This window comes from Corylus avellana, chromosome ca1, assembly GCF_901000735.1.
Source record: "Corylus avellana chromosome ca1, CavTom2PMs-1.0".
NCBI lineage: Eukaryota > Viridiplantae > Streptophyta > Magnoliopsida > Fagales > Betulaceae > Corylus > Corylus avellana.
In genome coordinates, this window is record NC_081541.1 from 48,336,385 (window position 1) to 48,351,438 (window position 15,054).

General features: G+C 32.9%; 3 protein-coding genes and 1 long non-coding RNA gene across 4 annotated transcripts; 1 reads left to right on the top strand and 3 right to left on the bottom strand.

Annotated features, from left to right (window-relative positions):
* Positions 1-2,941: 2,941 nt before the first annotated feature.
* LOC132181762 (rust resistance kinase Lr10-like) lies at positions 2,942-5,195 on the bottom strand. Its single transcript, XM_059595000.1, has 2 exons — positions 4,485-5,195; positions 2,942-4,199 (listed from the first exon to the last, which is right to left on the bottom strand). The coding sequence occupies exons 1-2, from the start codon at positions 4,498-4,500 to the stop codon at positions 3,085-3,087; spliced, it is 1,131 nt and encodes a 376-aa protein (XP_059450983.1). The 5' UTR covers positions 4,501-5,195; the 3' UTR covers positions 2,942-3,084.
* A 1,246-nt stretch (positions 5,196-6,441) lies between these two features.
* Positions 6,442-7,544, bottom strand: LOC132181776 (uncharacterized). The gene is made up of 3 exons (XR_009440274.1): positions 7,514-7,544; positions 7,372-7,407; positions 6,442-6,483 (listed from the first exon to the last, which is right to left on the bottom strand). It is a non-coding gene; the product is annotated as an uncharacterized LOC132181776 (long non-coding RNA).
* Positions 7,545-7,627: 83 nt separating this feature from the next.
* LOC132173993 (uncharacterized) lies at positions 7,628-8,293 on the bottom strand. The gene has a single exon (XM_059585714.1). It carries the CDS (start codon positions 8,291-8,293, stop codon positions 7,628-7,630), a length of 666 nt encoding a protein of 221 aa, XP_059441697.1.
* Positions 8,294-8,508: 215 nt separating this feature from the next.
* Positions 8,509-10,811, top strand: LOC132181768 (rust resistance kinase Lr10-like). The gene is made up of 2 exons (XM_059595004.1): positions 8,509-9,335; positions 9,564-10,811. The coding sequence occupies exons 1-2, from the start codon at positions 8,663-8,665 to the stop codon at positions 10,673-10,675; spliced, it is 1,785 nt and encodes a 594-aa protein (XP_059450987.1). The 5' UTR covers positions 8,509-8,662; the 3' UTR covers positions 10,676-10,811.
* The last annotated feature ends 4,243 nt before the right edge of the window (positions 10,812-15,054 follow it).

A 15,054-nucleotide genomic window follows, 5' to 3' on the forward strand; every position in this document is an offset into this window, starting at 1 on the left:
AGAGAAAAGTAAAATAACATCAAGTATTGAAAACGAACTGATTGTAACAGAGGGAGACTAAGAAAACGGTTGACAACACTAACATCATGAGAAGCTGAAGCACCCCAAGGTTGTTTTGGACAAGGGACCCATGACCACGGAGGGAAAGCTGACATAACGCTTTTCCATTTCTCCATAAAAGCACAAGCAGCAAGACGAAAATCATCTGATGAGAGGGTTCCATCCCATGATAAAATATCCATGACAGCTCTTTTACAGCTGTTACAGCCTGAAGGGAAAAAGCAAAAAGATATTCACTTTCAGAGTTGAAATTATATAGGTATGCACTAATTTGGGGAGAATCACCTCAAACTCGATCAGATCGGCGAAAGGACCGTGTGGAACAATTGCAAAGCACCCAGTTCGTTTGAATCACTTTTTTCACTGATTAAGGGTCCAAGGACGAGGCGTTGGCGAGAACAGTCGAACGGGTCCCAGACAGTCGAGGGGTGAACTCTAGTTTTGTTTCTCTGCAGCTCTTGTTTCTTCTTTACTTTTCTGCATTGAAGGCTAGGTCGGGAAGACCAACTATAACTATCTAACCTAGGCGTGATCATAGTAGAATTTACTCGTTGTGCACTATTCATGAGGGATCTAGACAGTGGAAACCACTGACGCACTCTTAAGACTTGCAGAGCCACAGCTTAGTCCAACTCCACTAGGACATTACTGGGAACCAATGTGACTAATACTAATTAGGCTTTGCGGAAGAATGCTTTTGTTCTTAACTTGGCAACACTATTCCTTGTATTAATCTATCATTTAAGCTCAAGATCAATAATTAAGCAATATTAGCAAAATCAATTGTAAAAGGCAAGATTAGTACAAAATAAAGATGATAATGCTTAATTTAATAAAAAAAAATTGTGCACATTTAAGTAATTATCACAAGGCCACTTCCACTAAGGCCTAAAACAACCGAAAATAAGGCCAACTCCAACTAAGGCCCGAGAGGAGCCCAAGAAAAGCTCCTTAAATGTCTCATTTCTCTCCATAACAAGGTATGCCCAAAACACACACTAGACTTCTCCCCATATGAGGATCTCCCTGTATCTCTCTCCATTTCTCCCCTCAAGCTCAAAGATATTGACTTGGACATCTGAGTGGCATTGGTCTCATGACTGAACGAGTTTTGGATCTACATTTATGACTGGATTAATGTTCTTGGCCTTACACTTCTACATCTCCTCCTATATACTGCAATAAGTAAAAAAGCAATGGAATTTTCAGTGAAGCTTCAGTGTCATAAAATTGCAACTTCATTTGGCAGAGGTTAAAGGCATCAATTTTATTCACTGGTTGCTGTTATTACTATTCCTATATCTCTATTTTGCTATCTCTATGGAAAAGAAGACCATGATTTCGACATCTTGTAAACTTAATTAGTCGTGCTTTGAGAATTAATGTATGCGTGCATGGCATTGTACATGAGTTATTTATGATTTAGATACTTAATTATGATAAAAATGACGCTTTTTTATTTCAAGTCTTTCTTGGTAGTACTGATTCCTTATGAGTATTTTCCTTTGAAACATGCAGACTTTGAGGAGAATCAAGTTTTCAAAACTTGGTGATGCATCGATCTTTGAAAAAAATGCCATATGTATATTGGAAAATTAATTCTACTACCATGTGAATCATTTTTGTTAGAACAATTTTCTTGTGCCAAATACTCGATTAAGTTGGACTTGCAAAAGAGGAAAACCTGTCGAGGGTGTTGGCAGTGGATTACTCTTATGCTTAAGTTAGTAATGTTTGAGACATGAAATAGAATTGATTTGAGCAAAAGTTTTGAGTTAGGAGCCTAAAGTCTATTTTACCTTGCTTGGACTTAGCTTTTATAGTGGTTCCGAAGTAACTATCTTCGTATCATGTTCTAGCTTTTCCGTGTGAGTACCTCCCATGATCGCTTAGGCTTATGCACCCATTATTTCATAAGTTAAAAGTATATTCCATGTAGTGGATTTAAGCATGGTCATTATCCTAGGAGCACACTTTATTGGCATAGGAGTGGATCTCCTACTACTTTGGTACGATAGGACTAGGCCAAGAGATCGGTTTCGGGCTTTTGTATGCAGGCTTTGTGGGTCGTGTGGGTTTGTCGGCCCAATTTTCAATAGTTACCCCCTCATTCCCTTATCCGATGTGACTAGTTGTATTACAGAAATTTTTTTAAAGAAAAATCAAGTGAGCTAGTTGTAACTTTTAAAAAATGGAAATGACCTAAACCGCACACTTTTAAAAAGTTTTTGGAGGTACATACAATCGCCAACTCGAAATGTTAGAGGATGTTCATGTGGAAATCGTAAAAAGGTTGCAAATGAATCATTTGATGCCAACCCCCACATCGACACATTAAATACAAGTATGAGTTGAAAAATCCAAGGGTTAGCACATTTTATTTTTTGACCAGAAACCATATAGCTTATGCCCAATGGCTAAAACATCAAATACAAAATAAACTAGGCCATTCCAATAGGTTCCAAGTGCCTTTATAAATGGACCACACACAGAATATTGTAAAATGTCAAAGTCATGAAGCTCCCACGTCTTACCACGCCCTTCATTTTGCAAATATACTATGACAATTATTGTTGTCAAGACATGACATTATAGTCTACCATTTGATCAAGCACTTTCCTTGAATCAATGCACACCTGACACTTACATCAAACCCAAAACTCTCTAGGGTAAATTTAAATATTTAACCATTGTTTTAACATTCCATGCCTTCAAATCTTTCAAAGAAACAACTGCTCAAATAGTTTGTTGGCTTCCATATTCAAGAATAAGAGTTCATGAATGTCAACAATATTATCTACAAATGACAAGGACTAGTCCCATCCAATATGTGATATTCACAAAGCAACATATTACTAGTGGAGAATGAAGAATAGCAACATAACTTCTCAAACTTAAAAACCAATTTTATTGGTCAATTATGAGAAAATAGAATCGAACATGAAAACATTATGTAATAAGGAGATATATCTTAAAAAAAAAAAAAAAAACTCTTATTTGTTACACAGAAATTTTAATTTGCATTTAAAATTGAGATGATTGACTTGATTCATTTGATTCATTCAAATTCTCACCACCATTTGTCATGGTACTCTCTAGTGATGATAGGAAAGGCTTGGAAGGCATTTGTAAGCATTCAACTTCTCCTTCAAGCATGTGCACAACTTTGTTCATTGAAGGGCGATCACTAGGCTTCATTTGTATACACCATAATGCAACAATGATCATCTTCTTGCTTATTTTCTTTTCCTCCTCTGTGGCATTTTCCATTTCAATGTCATTTCCGTCGTGCAATTGGTCATAGACCCAAGTAGGGAAGTATATTTGGCTTGAGTGTTCTGCAAATGCATTTAAGTTCTTTCTTCTACCAGCCATTTCCATCAATAACATTCCAAAACTATAAACATCAGCTTTGTATGAAACTCCTCCAATGTTTTTGTAGAACAACTCAGGAGCCATGTATCCTAATGTCCCTCTTGCAGCAGTCAAAGAAACAATGTTTTTATTTACTGGATACAATTTTGCTAGTCCAAAGTCAGAAACCTTGGGAGTAAAATTCTCATCAAGAAGAATGTTGTGAGGCTTGATATCAAAATGTAAAATCTGCATGTCACATCCTTGATGTAAATATTCAATCCCACGAGCCACTCCTAAAGCTATATCATACATTTGATTATAGCTTAGGAGTGTGCATTCTTCTGACAAAAATATAAATTTATTCAGGGAACCATTAGGCATTAACTCATATACTAGAGCCCGTTTTGATCTTTTAACACAAAAACCAATGAGTTGCACTACATTAACATGGTGAATCCTTCCAATGGTTGCAACTTCGCTTATAAAATCTTCTCCATTAGCTTTGGACTTACTTAACATCTTTATAGCCACATGGCGACCACTTCGAAGCGTACCTTTAAATACAGTGCCATAGCCTCCTTCGCCCAATTTATCCTTGAAATTTTTGGTAATCTTTCTAATTTCGGAATAAGAGTACCTTATTGGCACGAGGTTATTGTGACTTTGTAGAAATTCTTCAACAACATCATACATTGATAAATGCCTCCTCTTCCATTTATATATCAAGAATGCAATCACAAATGGAGTCCCCAGTATCATTTTTGCTGCTGCATGGAGCACTCCTATGGAAGAACATCACCAAAATGGATTGTAAGCCAACACATGTTGCATTGCTGTAAATCTTTATTATTATTATTATTATTATTATTATTATTATTATTATTTTGTATAGTTAAAGCTCACCTAATTGCCTTTTAAAGCCTAGTAATTAAGTACAATACTTGTTATCTTTTATGGGTAGTAATTTATTTTTTCATTTTGGCAAATTCATGCTTTACATCCTAAAGAATGATATGCGAAAAAGGAAAACAAAAATTAAAAAAGATCGAAGGAGAGAAGGTTCTTACCCCAGTTGATGGTCATAAACAGTAGAAACCAAATTGTAATAACTGCAAAAATTATGAAAAGAAAATTTAATTAATTAATGAAATTGCATAAAAAAATCTCACCTAGGGCCATGCTTAAGAAGAAATAAAAGCAACACAATAAACCCCCTTCCAGCATTTATGTGTCCAGGCTTTCAATTAGATTGAGCTCGATTCTATATATACTTCTCAACGACCTTGAGCTAATTAAATATGTATCAGTGGATGCATTATTTACTTATCGAGGCTTGTAAACAAGCTATCCATACTAACAGTGTATTCAGGATTGCATTGGAAAATAAAACTTTTATCTATAAAAAAAATTAAAAAAAGCAAAAAAGTCAAAGAAATGCTTCTTAAGTTTTTTTACCAATTTTTGCTTGGCACAATTTTTTATATACTAAAACCAAATTTTAAGCTCCTTAATGGAATCTCAAACATACTGATCTAACCCTCTTTAGCTCTCTTATCAAGCAAACATTGGCATGGAGAGGCAACTTAATTAAGCTATTTTTCATTTTCCTCATTATTTCATAATTAATCTAAATAAAACCTAAAAGTTTGAGACCATCCATTTTGATCCCCAAGCACAAAATGGATAATCGATCAAATATTTCTATGTAATTGTGTCATTAAATACTATGTATCTTGCGAATAACTTTTTGAGATTGAAGACTCACCTCCGTTATAAGATATTCGTCCTTGTAATAAGTCAAATGGTACTGTTTTGACAAAGAAAAGAATAACATATATATATCAGTGTTTAGAAACAAAATTAAAACTTAGTATTTCTTTTAAATTTGAAAGTATAGTATTTGTCTTTTTTATTTTTATTTTATGTAAACATAGTAATAATATCACATTATAAAAAAGAAAAAAATCATTAATTAATCGAAAAGGTAACTTGAATAATTTTAAAAGTCTATGACCTAATAAAATTGTAGGGAAAAGTCCACATAACCCCCTCAAACTACCACTCAATTGACAATGTCCCCTCCAAACTTTCAATTGTGACAATGTCCCCCCAAACTACCAAAAATTGTCAATGTTCCCCCTAATGACGAAATTACCCTTAGTAAAATTAAAAACTAAAAAACTAAAACTTCTAGAAAAACCCTAAAACTAACAAAAAAAAAAAAAATCAAACATTGGTCAATTTTTTTTTTAAATCAATTTTATAAGAAAAAATTTAAAAAATTCGATTTTTTTTTTTATAAAAATTGAAAATTTTAGTTTTTTTTTTTTTTAATTTTTGTTTTATAATTTTATTTAAATACAAATATACGTTTAAAAAAAATAAAATTTTCGTTTAATAAAATGAAATTTTTTGTTTTTTAAAACTAAATAAAAAAAGAGAGTTTTTTTTTTAAAAAATAAAAATTTCCGTTTTAAAAAAACATTAAAAATTTTTGTTTAAAAAAAAAATTTTTTAAATATTATTTTTAAATTAAAATTTTTCGTTTTTAAAAAAAATCAAAATTTTTTTTTTGAATTTATAGGGGTATTTTTGTCTTATTGAGAAATCTATATGGACATTTTTGTCTTATTGCTAGTCTTGGGGGAGCCATTGACAATGTTGTGGTAGTTTGGAGGGGACATTGTCACAATTGAAAGTTTGGGGGAGACATTGTCAATTGGGAGGGTGGTAGTTTGAGGGGAGTATGTGGACTTTATCCAAAATTGTATAAACAACTTTCGGCTTGGGCCATGCTAAACAATAAATATAAATAACTCTGGAAAAAGTACATATGCACTCATGAAACGTGCATCAGTGTTTGGAAACACGGAATTAAAACTTAACATTTATTTTAAAGTTGAAAATAGAGTATTTGTTGTCTTTTTTTTTTTTTTTTATAATGCAAACTTCAGCAATAACATCACATTGCAAGGGAAGGAAAAAAAAAATAATCAAAATCAAAAGAGATAAATACGTTCTTACCGGATTCAATGTGACGTAGTAGGCTTCTTATCCACTCAATATCTACAACATGGAAAAAAAAAATCATTAATTAATCGAAAAGGTAACTTGAATAATTTTAAAAGTCTATGACCTAATAAAATTGCATAAACACCTTTCGGCTTGGGCAATGCATGCTCAACAATAAACATAAATAACTCTATACACCTCTAGACTTTAGGTAGCTTAGAATTGGAAAAAGTACGTACATATACACTCATGAAACTATTACGTACTTCATTGTTAATGATTCCTCTCAAATTATAAATCGAGTCAACTTAAAAAAAAAAAAAAAAAAATCAATGTTCTCCTAAACAACCAAAAATATCATTCCCAAATAAATTATATATATAAATTTTTTTAAAAAAAAAAATGCAAAACCCAACACTAAACCTATCAAACACGTACGTCCTTTTTTATGCCAAACTCGCCTACGTCTCGAGTCAAAGAAGTCAAGGAAAGAAACTTAAGCTATTTTTCATTTTCCTCATTATTTCATAATTAATCTAAATAAAACCTAAAAGTTTGAGACCAGCCATTTTTATCCCCAAGCACAAAATGGATAATCGATCAAATATTTCTATGTAATTGTGTCATTAAATACTATGTATCTGCTTGCAAATAACTTTTTGAGATTGAAGCCTTACATTTGGAAGAAAATATTTGTCCTCGAGATCGTACTGTTTTGACAAAGAAAAGAATAACATGTATCAGTGTTGGGAAACAAAATTAAAACTCAGTATTTCTTCTAAATTTGAAAGTATAGTATTTGTCTTTTTTATTTTTATTTTATGTAAACATAGTAATAATATCACATTGCGCGCAATGAATAATCCGTTTATAACAAAAGGAAAAAAGAAAAAAAGAAGAAGAAAGAAATCAAAATCAAAAGAGAGAGATAATATCACTTACTTGACCACGTTGGTTGTCCGAGTATTCCCAGAATAGCTACAAGATGAAAAGAAAAAATCAATAATTAATAAATAAATAAAAAAGGTAACTTAAACCTTACTTTTGTATCTATATCCTTTAGTCGTTGAGATAGAAATCTTACTTTTGTATATCTTCAGCAGTCTCTCATTAACTGCGGTGACAAAGAAAAGAATAACGTACGTCAGCGTTTATGGGGTGAGAAATCCAAGAATTAAGTAAAGAGAGAAAAATAAATTTAATGTTTTATGTACGCACCATTTTCACGCCAGGAAAGCTCAAAATCCCATACTAGTTCTGTACAGGAAATATTTCTTAAGTCTTGATCACCATACAAGTACGACGATGATGGGAGAGATATTTGCTCTACTTGGCACAAGTCCCCCAAATCCACTGCACTCTCCGTGAATACAGCATATCTATACCTCTTGGATCCAGAATACATTCCATCATCCTTAACGCAAGCAGAAATGTTAAAATGATACCGAGAATTCATTGGCTTTTCACAGTTGACGAATATCACTTTCGTTCTTGAGTCATAAGGATAGTAATATGGATCAATTGAACTAAAATTATTGAAGTCTAGAAGATAACGAGGGATGAATGGGTGATTATCCTTTACAACACCTGGGTCCACAACTCGGATTGTGTTGTTGGAGTAATCGATCAGTCGTACGTAGTATCTTCCACCGTATAACTGCAACACTGTTTGGTTGTTCTCGCATGAAAGAATATGCCTTGGATCGCCACAGTTTTTTGGATCGCTGGTTAATCGAAACGGATAGCTTATGTTACGGATATTGCCGCAAGAAGAAGCAGGACAGTGATGATCAGGCTTAGCACTAGTACTGCAACTTTGATGAAGTAGTAGGACAACAACAACAATAAGGGCCGGGGGTCTCATATTTCCTCTTGCCATGGAGAGAGATCTAGAGAGAGAGAGCCAGAGAAAGAGAGAGAGAGAGAGAGAGAGAGGTTTCCACATTAAACCACAGCTAAAAGCCTTTTATAAATAATGTACATTTACAAGGCGTAAGCACCTACGTCATATATTGAAAAATAGGCATTTTATAAATTAAAAAGATAGAAGAGGGCATTTGCGGTAACAATAGGAGTAGGATGGACTTAAAATAAACCATTGACGTCCAAGTCCTTGAGAAGTTCACCCGAAATTTCCTTGAACACAGTGAGAGGCAATCACTGGAGAAATCCAAACTATTTAAGAGGCTGAGAAGCAATATTGCTGAGAGCAGAGATAGATATTTGCTTAGAAATGGTAATCTCATACTTGCTCTTGTTTCTGGCTTTCAACATAGTCGACGTTGGAGAAGGCCAAAATGTGTGCGCTAATGAATCAGGGTGTGGAGGCCATGGCCCAGCCATCCGATTTCCTTTCCAACTTAACACCCAGCCAAATGACTGTGGGTATCCTGGGTTTACTCTCTCCTGCATTGATGGAAAACATACGGTTCTCGAGCTGCCCATTTCAGTGAAGCTTTTTGTCAAACATATTGACTACAAATCTCAGGTAATTCAATTGTATGATCCAGATAATTGCTTTCCAAGCCAGCTTCGGTGGCTCAATTTGTCTTCCTCTCCTTTCCGATTCAAAGTCGAAGACCCTTATAAATATGCCTTATTCAATTGTTCCTCGAGATCAGAAGATATGGATTACCAATATGATCTGATCTCTTGTCTTAGCGACCATACCTACCAAGTTTATCCTGCGACTGACATCACGGCGTCCCTCGTATCTTGTACAAAGATGTATAATCTTGTATCAATTCCAGATGGTATAATACAGCATCATGACAAATTTGTCCAATTGAAGTGGTCCACTCCAGCGTGCAGAGACTGTGAAATGATCAAAGGCAAGAGATGTGTGAGGAGTAATAGCAATGGATCAGAAACTCATCAGTGCATTTCTGTTTCTACACGTACTCATGGTATTCTATCTATCCAATTCATTTCATCAACCTTTCTCCAATTAACTTAGTTGTCCGTTTATATATGTTTTGAAATGTATATTAATGAGAAGCTGAATGTGTTAAATCTTTGATAGGTACATTATCAAAGTCAGCCATTGTTGGTGAGTCATCTATTTTGGATGGGTATTTGAAATTCTTCTTCTTGTGGACATGGAAGTTATTGATACATGAATGTTTATGGTGCAGGTGTCATCTTAGGGTCATTTCTACTGCCATGTGTCTTTGGTCTCTACTGTTTTTATTCTTATGATAAAGTAGAAAAAGAACATCAAGCGAAGGTTGAAAAGTTTTTGGAGGATTACATAAATTTCAGACCTACAAGATACTCATACGCCGATATTAAAAGGATTACAAATCAATTTAATGAGAAGTTAGGCGAAGGAGCATATGGAACAGTATTCAAAGGAAAGCTTTCCAATGAAATTTATGTTGCAGTGAAGATCCTTAACTCTTCTATGGGAAATGGGGAAGAATTCATAAATGAAGTAGGAACAATGGGTACCATCCATCATGTTAACGTGGTTCGCTTGGTTGGGTTTTGCGCTGATGGATTTAGACGTGCTCTAGTTTGTGAGTTCTTACCAAATGATTCTCTAGAGAAGTTCATATCTTCAACAGTCACCAAGAACCGTATCCTTAATTGGGATAAGTTGCAAGATATTGCTATTGGCGTAGCAAAAGGAATTGAATATCTTCACCAAGGGTGCAACCAACGAATCCTCCATTTTGATATCAAACCTGGTAATGTTTTGCTAGACCAAGACTTCAATCCAAAAATTTCTGATTTTGGTCTTGCCAAATTGTGTTCGAAGGATCAAAGTGCAGTTTCCATGACCACAGCTAGAGGGACTATAGGCTACATTGCACCTGAAGTGTTCTCTAGAAATTTTGGAAATGTGTCTTCAAAAGCAGATGTTTATAGCTTTGGAATGTTGTTACTTGAAATAGTTGGAGGGAGGAAAAATGTTGATGTTACAGTTGAGAACACTAGCAAAGTCTACTTTCCAGAATGGATCTACAATCTCTTAGAACAAAAGGAAGACATACGAATCTATGTTGAAGATGATGGAGATTCTAAAATTGCAAAGAAACTTGCAATCGTAGGAATCTGGTGCATCCAATGGCACCCAGTGGATCGTCCTTGCATGAAAAATGTGGTTCAAATGTTGGAAGGAGAAGAAGATAAATTAACTATGCCTCCTAATCCATTTGCCTCTGCAGGCTCCATAAAAACTAATGCAAATATTCCTACGAAACGTCTAAATCTTGAGTTGGAGGTCATTCCAGAATTAGAATAATTGTATGTGAACTTGGCATATGTAATAACTTTATAAGTTGCATTAATATTGTAGTCTTATAACTTATTAACCTTTTAGTCAATGTATAACCAATTCGAGGATTATAAAAAAAGTGTGCGCTATATTTGTTTTCTTTTTCCTATTTTGTTCTTTTAGCTGCTTTTTTGCCTGTTTCAATTGTCAGTGTCTTTGGCCACCCCATGGCCCTTGGGGGTGACCGTACCACTCCCAAGGGCCAAACGAAAAAAATAAAAATAATGGGTTGGTCGTTGGGGGTGGCCGATCCCCCTGGCTGGCAATTGGGGGTGGCTCAAGCCAACTCCTATCCATTTTTTTTTTTTTAAATTATTTAATTATTATTATTTTTTTATCCTTAAATTATTATTATTTTTATTATTAGGACACGTGTCTTATTTGTGCTCCTAAGATTTCTTTAAAGAAATCATAACCGTAAATTGGATATTTTCTAGTCCATTGTAGACTGGAAAGGATTCGGATCCCATCTTTAGAATGTACCAAATATCAAACTCTTTCTATATTTTTTAATTTTTAATTAAATATTATTTTTTTATAAATTTTAAACAAATTACTTTAACTGCAATATTATTGTAGATTGATTTCTCGTTTTAAGAGATTTTAAATACAGTTGAAATTAACTGATTTCACGTTTTAACTATTATGAATTGTTTGATTTGCACAATAATGAGCCACGAACCAAATAAAGTTGGGTAAGCCTTAATGAATCGTTGGTTTAAAACTAATGAACCAACTGATGCAGTGAATATTAAAACTAAGGGCGTTCGACGATCGGCATTAAATGAAGTATTGGAGCATTAAAATTAAAATTAAAATTGGGTAAACTTTAAAATTAAGAAAAAATACACTTTACCTCCTGAAGTATCCACACATTTTCTACTATGATCTTTTTGTATACAAAAATATCTATAATAAAATTAGCCACTTACAATAGAACGAATCCTTACATGATAATCTATATTGATGACTATAATGATAGATGAAACTTTAACTAGACTTTTTGTATCACGTGAAATTTTCATACCATACAAAGAAATATCACTTTATATCACATTTTCCAAAAAAAAAAACCACATTAAAAAAAAATGCCTTCCAAAAAAGTATAAACAAACATTTTTGAGACCATTGAAACAACAAAGTATAATAATTTATACCATTTGATGAATTATAAACACTAGAACATGACAATTTGCAGGAAGCCAAACAAGAATGTCTCCATGTGAGATAGGATGCTGAAATGGTAAATTTTTGGAAATTTCAGACAGAATTATGATTAGTGTCAGACCCATTTAAAGGCGCTGTTGATAAATAGATTTTTGTGGGTTAATGTCCGACCACTCACGCCACACAAGCAAAGGACACCACGTTAATGGCATGGGAAGACACCCCAAACTTTTCTTCACTCACTTAACCCATCAATCACTCTTTGGATTGTGGAGTTTTCACACCATCCAAAGAAATATCGCTTTGTACTTTATGATCCACTAAGAAAAAGAGATTTCAACTAACAAGTCATGAGACTTGTCACACCAATACAACTAATAAGTTGTTGACATTTCAAAGGCAGAAAGCGTGTTTTAGGATTGGACTCTTTTGTATCATGTGAAATTTCCATACCATAAGAGAAAAAGGAGGACTAAGAAACAAAGAAAAGAAGCAGCTAAGAAAAAAAGATACATAATAACGTCAAGAAATGTCACACTTTAGGAGCCATCCTCTAGTCAACTAGTCAACTAGATTTTGTTAGATAAGGGCTAAACCTGATCGAATCTAAAAATCTAAAATTTTCTTTTTCAAAATCAATTCTAACATGCTTATTTTTTTATATCGCATCAATCATTTTTTATTATTATTTAAATAAAAAAATCACTACGAAACAAATTATTTTACTTTTTTATACAAAATATTCTTATTTTTTTTCTCATATCAATCAAATTTGCTGCAGTACCGTTTCACTCCCTTAAAAAATAATGACATTGTAGGAAAATTATATGTTTTTAGAAAATAATAACATAAAATTAGTAAACTAGAGACAAAATCAAAAAGAACTCAGTAGATTGTGTCTTTAACTTAAATGTCTTCCAGTTGCTTGCTATAGTCTTTCCTTTACGTGTTGTATTCCTAGTCACATCTTTCTTTACATTTTCGGTAAAAAAAAAAAAAAAAAATTATATCTTTTATCCATTTATCTACCAGAGATGTAAAATTTTATTATTAAATTTTGTTTTTTTTTTTTAAAAAAAAACACCATTATTTTACAGAAATATTTACGTTTTCATAAATGCCACTTATTTTGGGTAAATTGCCACTGTATTTCTTATTTTTATCCAGTTTTTTTTTTTTTAATTTATTTTATTTTTTACAAATGAGTTGTATAAAATGTACTCAAATTAATTAAAAAAAAAAATGAAAGCTAATAAATTTACTCGATGGTAGAAAAAACAAAAATTATAAAACCAAATAATCAATACAAATTATACAAGAGAATGTTTATTATAAAAAGAATATCATATAAGTCATGCAAAATAAAGTGCGTGCAACACCTCAATCTCATATTAAGAAGATGGTTTAAGTCCACATAGTAAGACAACTCAACTTTATAAGTAATTTTAGTAAACTTCACTTTTTGACTAATTGCATTTTTTAAATAATTATCGTTCTCTCACTATTTTAGCATTGAATACTAATCCTCGTGATATTATCGATCTCCAATTAAAAAAAAAAAAAGTTAAGTAGAAGTGTAGATTCCTATCTCCTCAGATCCAAAGGCAACCCAAACGCCAAATCTAGTAAGCTAGTGAGTTCTCTAGTTCAGCTTGAATTTCGACGTCCACAATCGCCAACCCAACGCCAGGCCCAAACCCAATTTTAGTTGTTGGCTATTAAGAAAATGATATCTAGTAAATTGGCAAGCGGCATGTACTTATTTATTTCTTTGTTTTTTCGGTTTTAAGGTCGTCAGCTATTTGCTTATCTACAAAATGATAAAAGAAAAAAAGAATAATGTTACTATTCACATTCATTTTATATTAATATTTTAAATGACTTTTTACAACAATTGATATTCTTCAAAAAGAGAAGAACTAAAGACTTTGTTAGATGATTTTTTAGAAAATAATGACATGGTAGGAAAATTATATACCAAGTGCGGTTTTTTATTTTTTATTTTTAATATATAAATGTTCTAATACTATTTTTTTTTTTTTCATTTATAACCAAATAAAATAGTTATTCACTTTTATATACAAATTTTATAAACGGTCACAATCAAAACAAAAAATACATTTGAATAATAATAACAAAATTAAAACATGGTCTAACTTTTCAACCATATATAACAACATCCAAACGTAACGACAACTCAATCAAATTTTTAATCCCAAAAGTTAATTTCAGAGAATTCAAAAGCAACCATAAAGAAGGAAGGCAACTTTTCCTGGGACAAGAAAATGTATTTCAATTCACCTCTCTAGAAGGAAATTTAGATTAATTCCCAATAATCTTAAAAGATTATATATCCCGATTCAAACGTCTAAAAACATTCCTCAAAACCTAAAAATAATTAAATGATTTTTATTTTTATATCACACTAGGCTTCGTCCGAATACACCATAATGCATCAATGATTATCTTCTTGCCTATTTTCTTTTCTTCCTCTGTGGCATCTTCAATTTCCATGTCATTTCCGTCGTGCACTTGGTCATAAACCCAAGTAGGGAAGTACATTTGGCTTGAGTGTTCTGCAAATGCATTAAAGTTCTTTCTTCTACCGGCCATTTCCATTAACAACATTCCAAAACTATAAACATCAGCTTTGTATGAAACGCCTCCAATGTTTTTACAGAACAAGTCAGGAGCCATGTATCTCAATGTCCCTCTTGCAGCAGTCAAACTATAAACTATAAACTATAAACTAATTTTTTTTAAAATTATAAACTAATTTTTTTTTAAAATAAAATTTAAATTAAATTAATTTAAATTTTTTTTAAAAAATAAAATTGAAGGGGTGGCCAGGGGTCGTGCCCACCCCTGGAGTGGCAATGGGCGACAGGTGCCTGGGGTGGCCGAGCCACCTCTAGAGCGTAGATTGGCCACCACTGATTCTAATGGGGGTGGCCGAGCCACCCCGAAATAGGTTGGGGGTGGCCGGCCACCCCCGAAAAGTGTTAGAGCCACCCCAAAAAATGCTTGGGGGTGGCCGGACCATGCCCAGTACCCAGGGGTGGTCCGGCACCACTTTATTTTATTTTGTCTTTTTATTTATTTTTTTATTGTTTTTATTTTTAATAAATTTCTGTATTTTCTGTTTTTATTTTAATAAGAGTAATTTTGTCATTTTATTA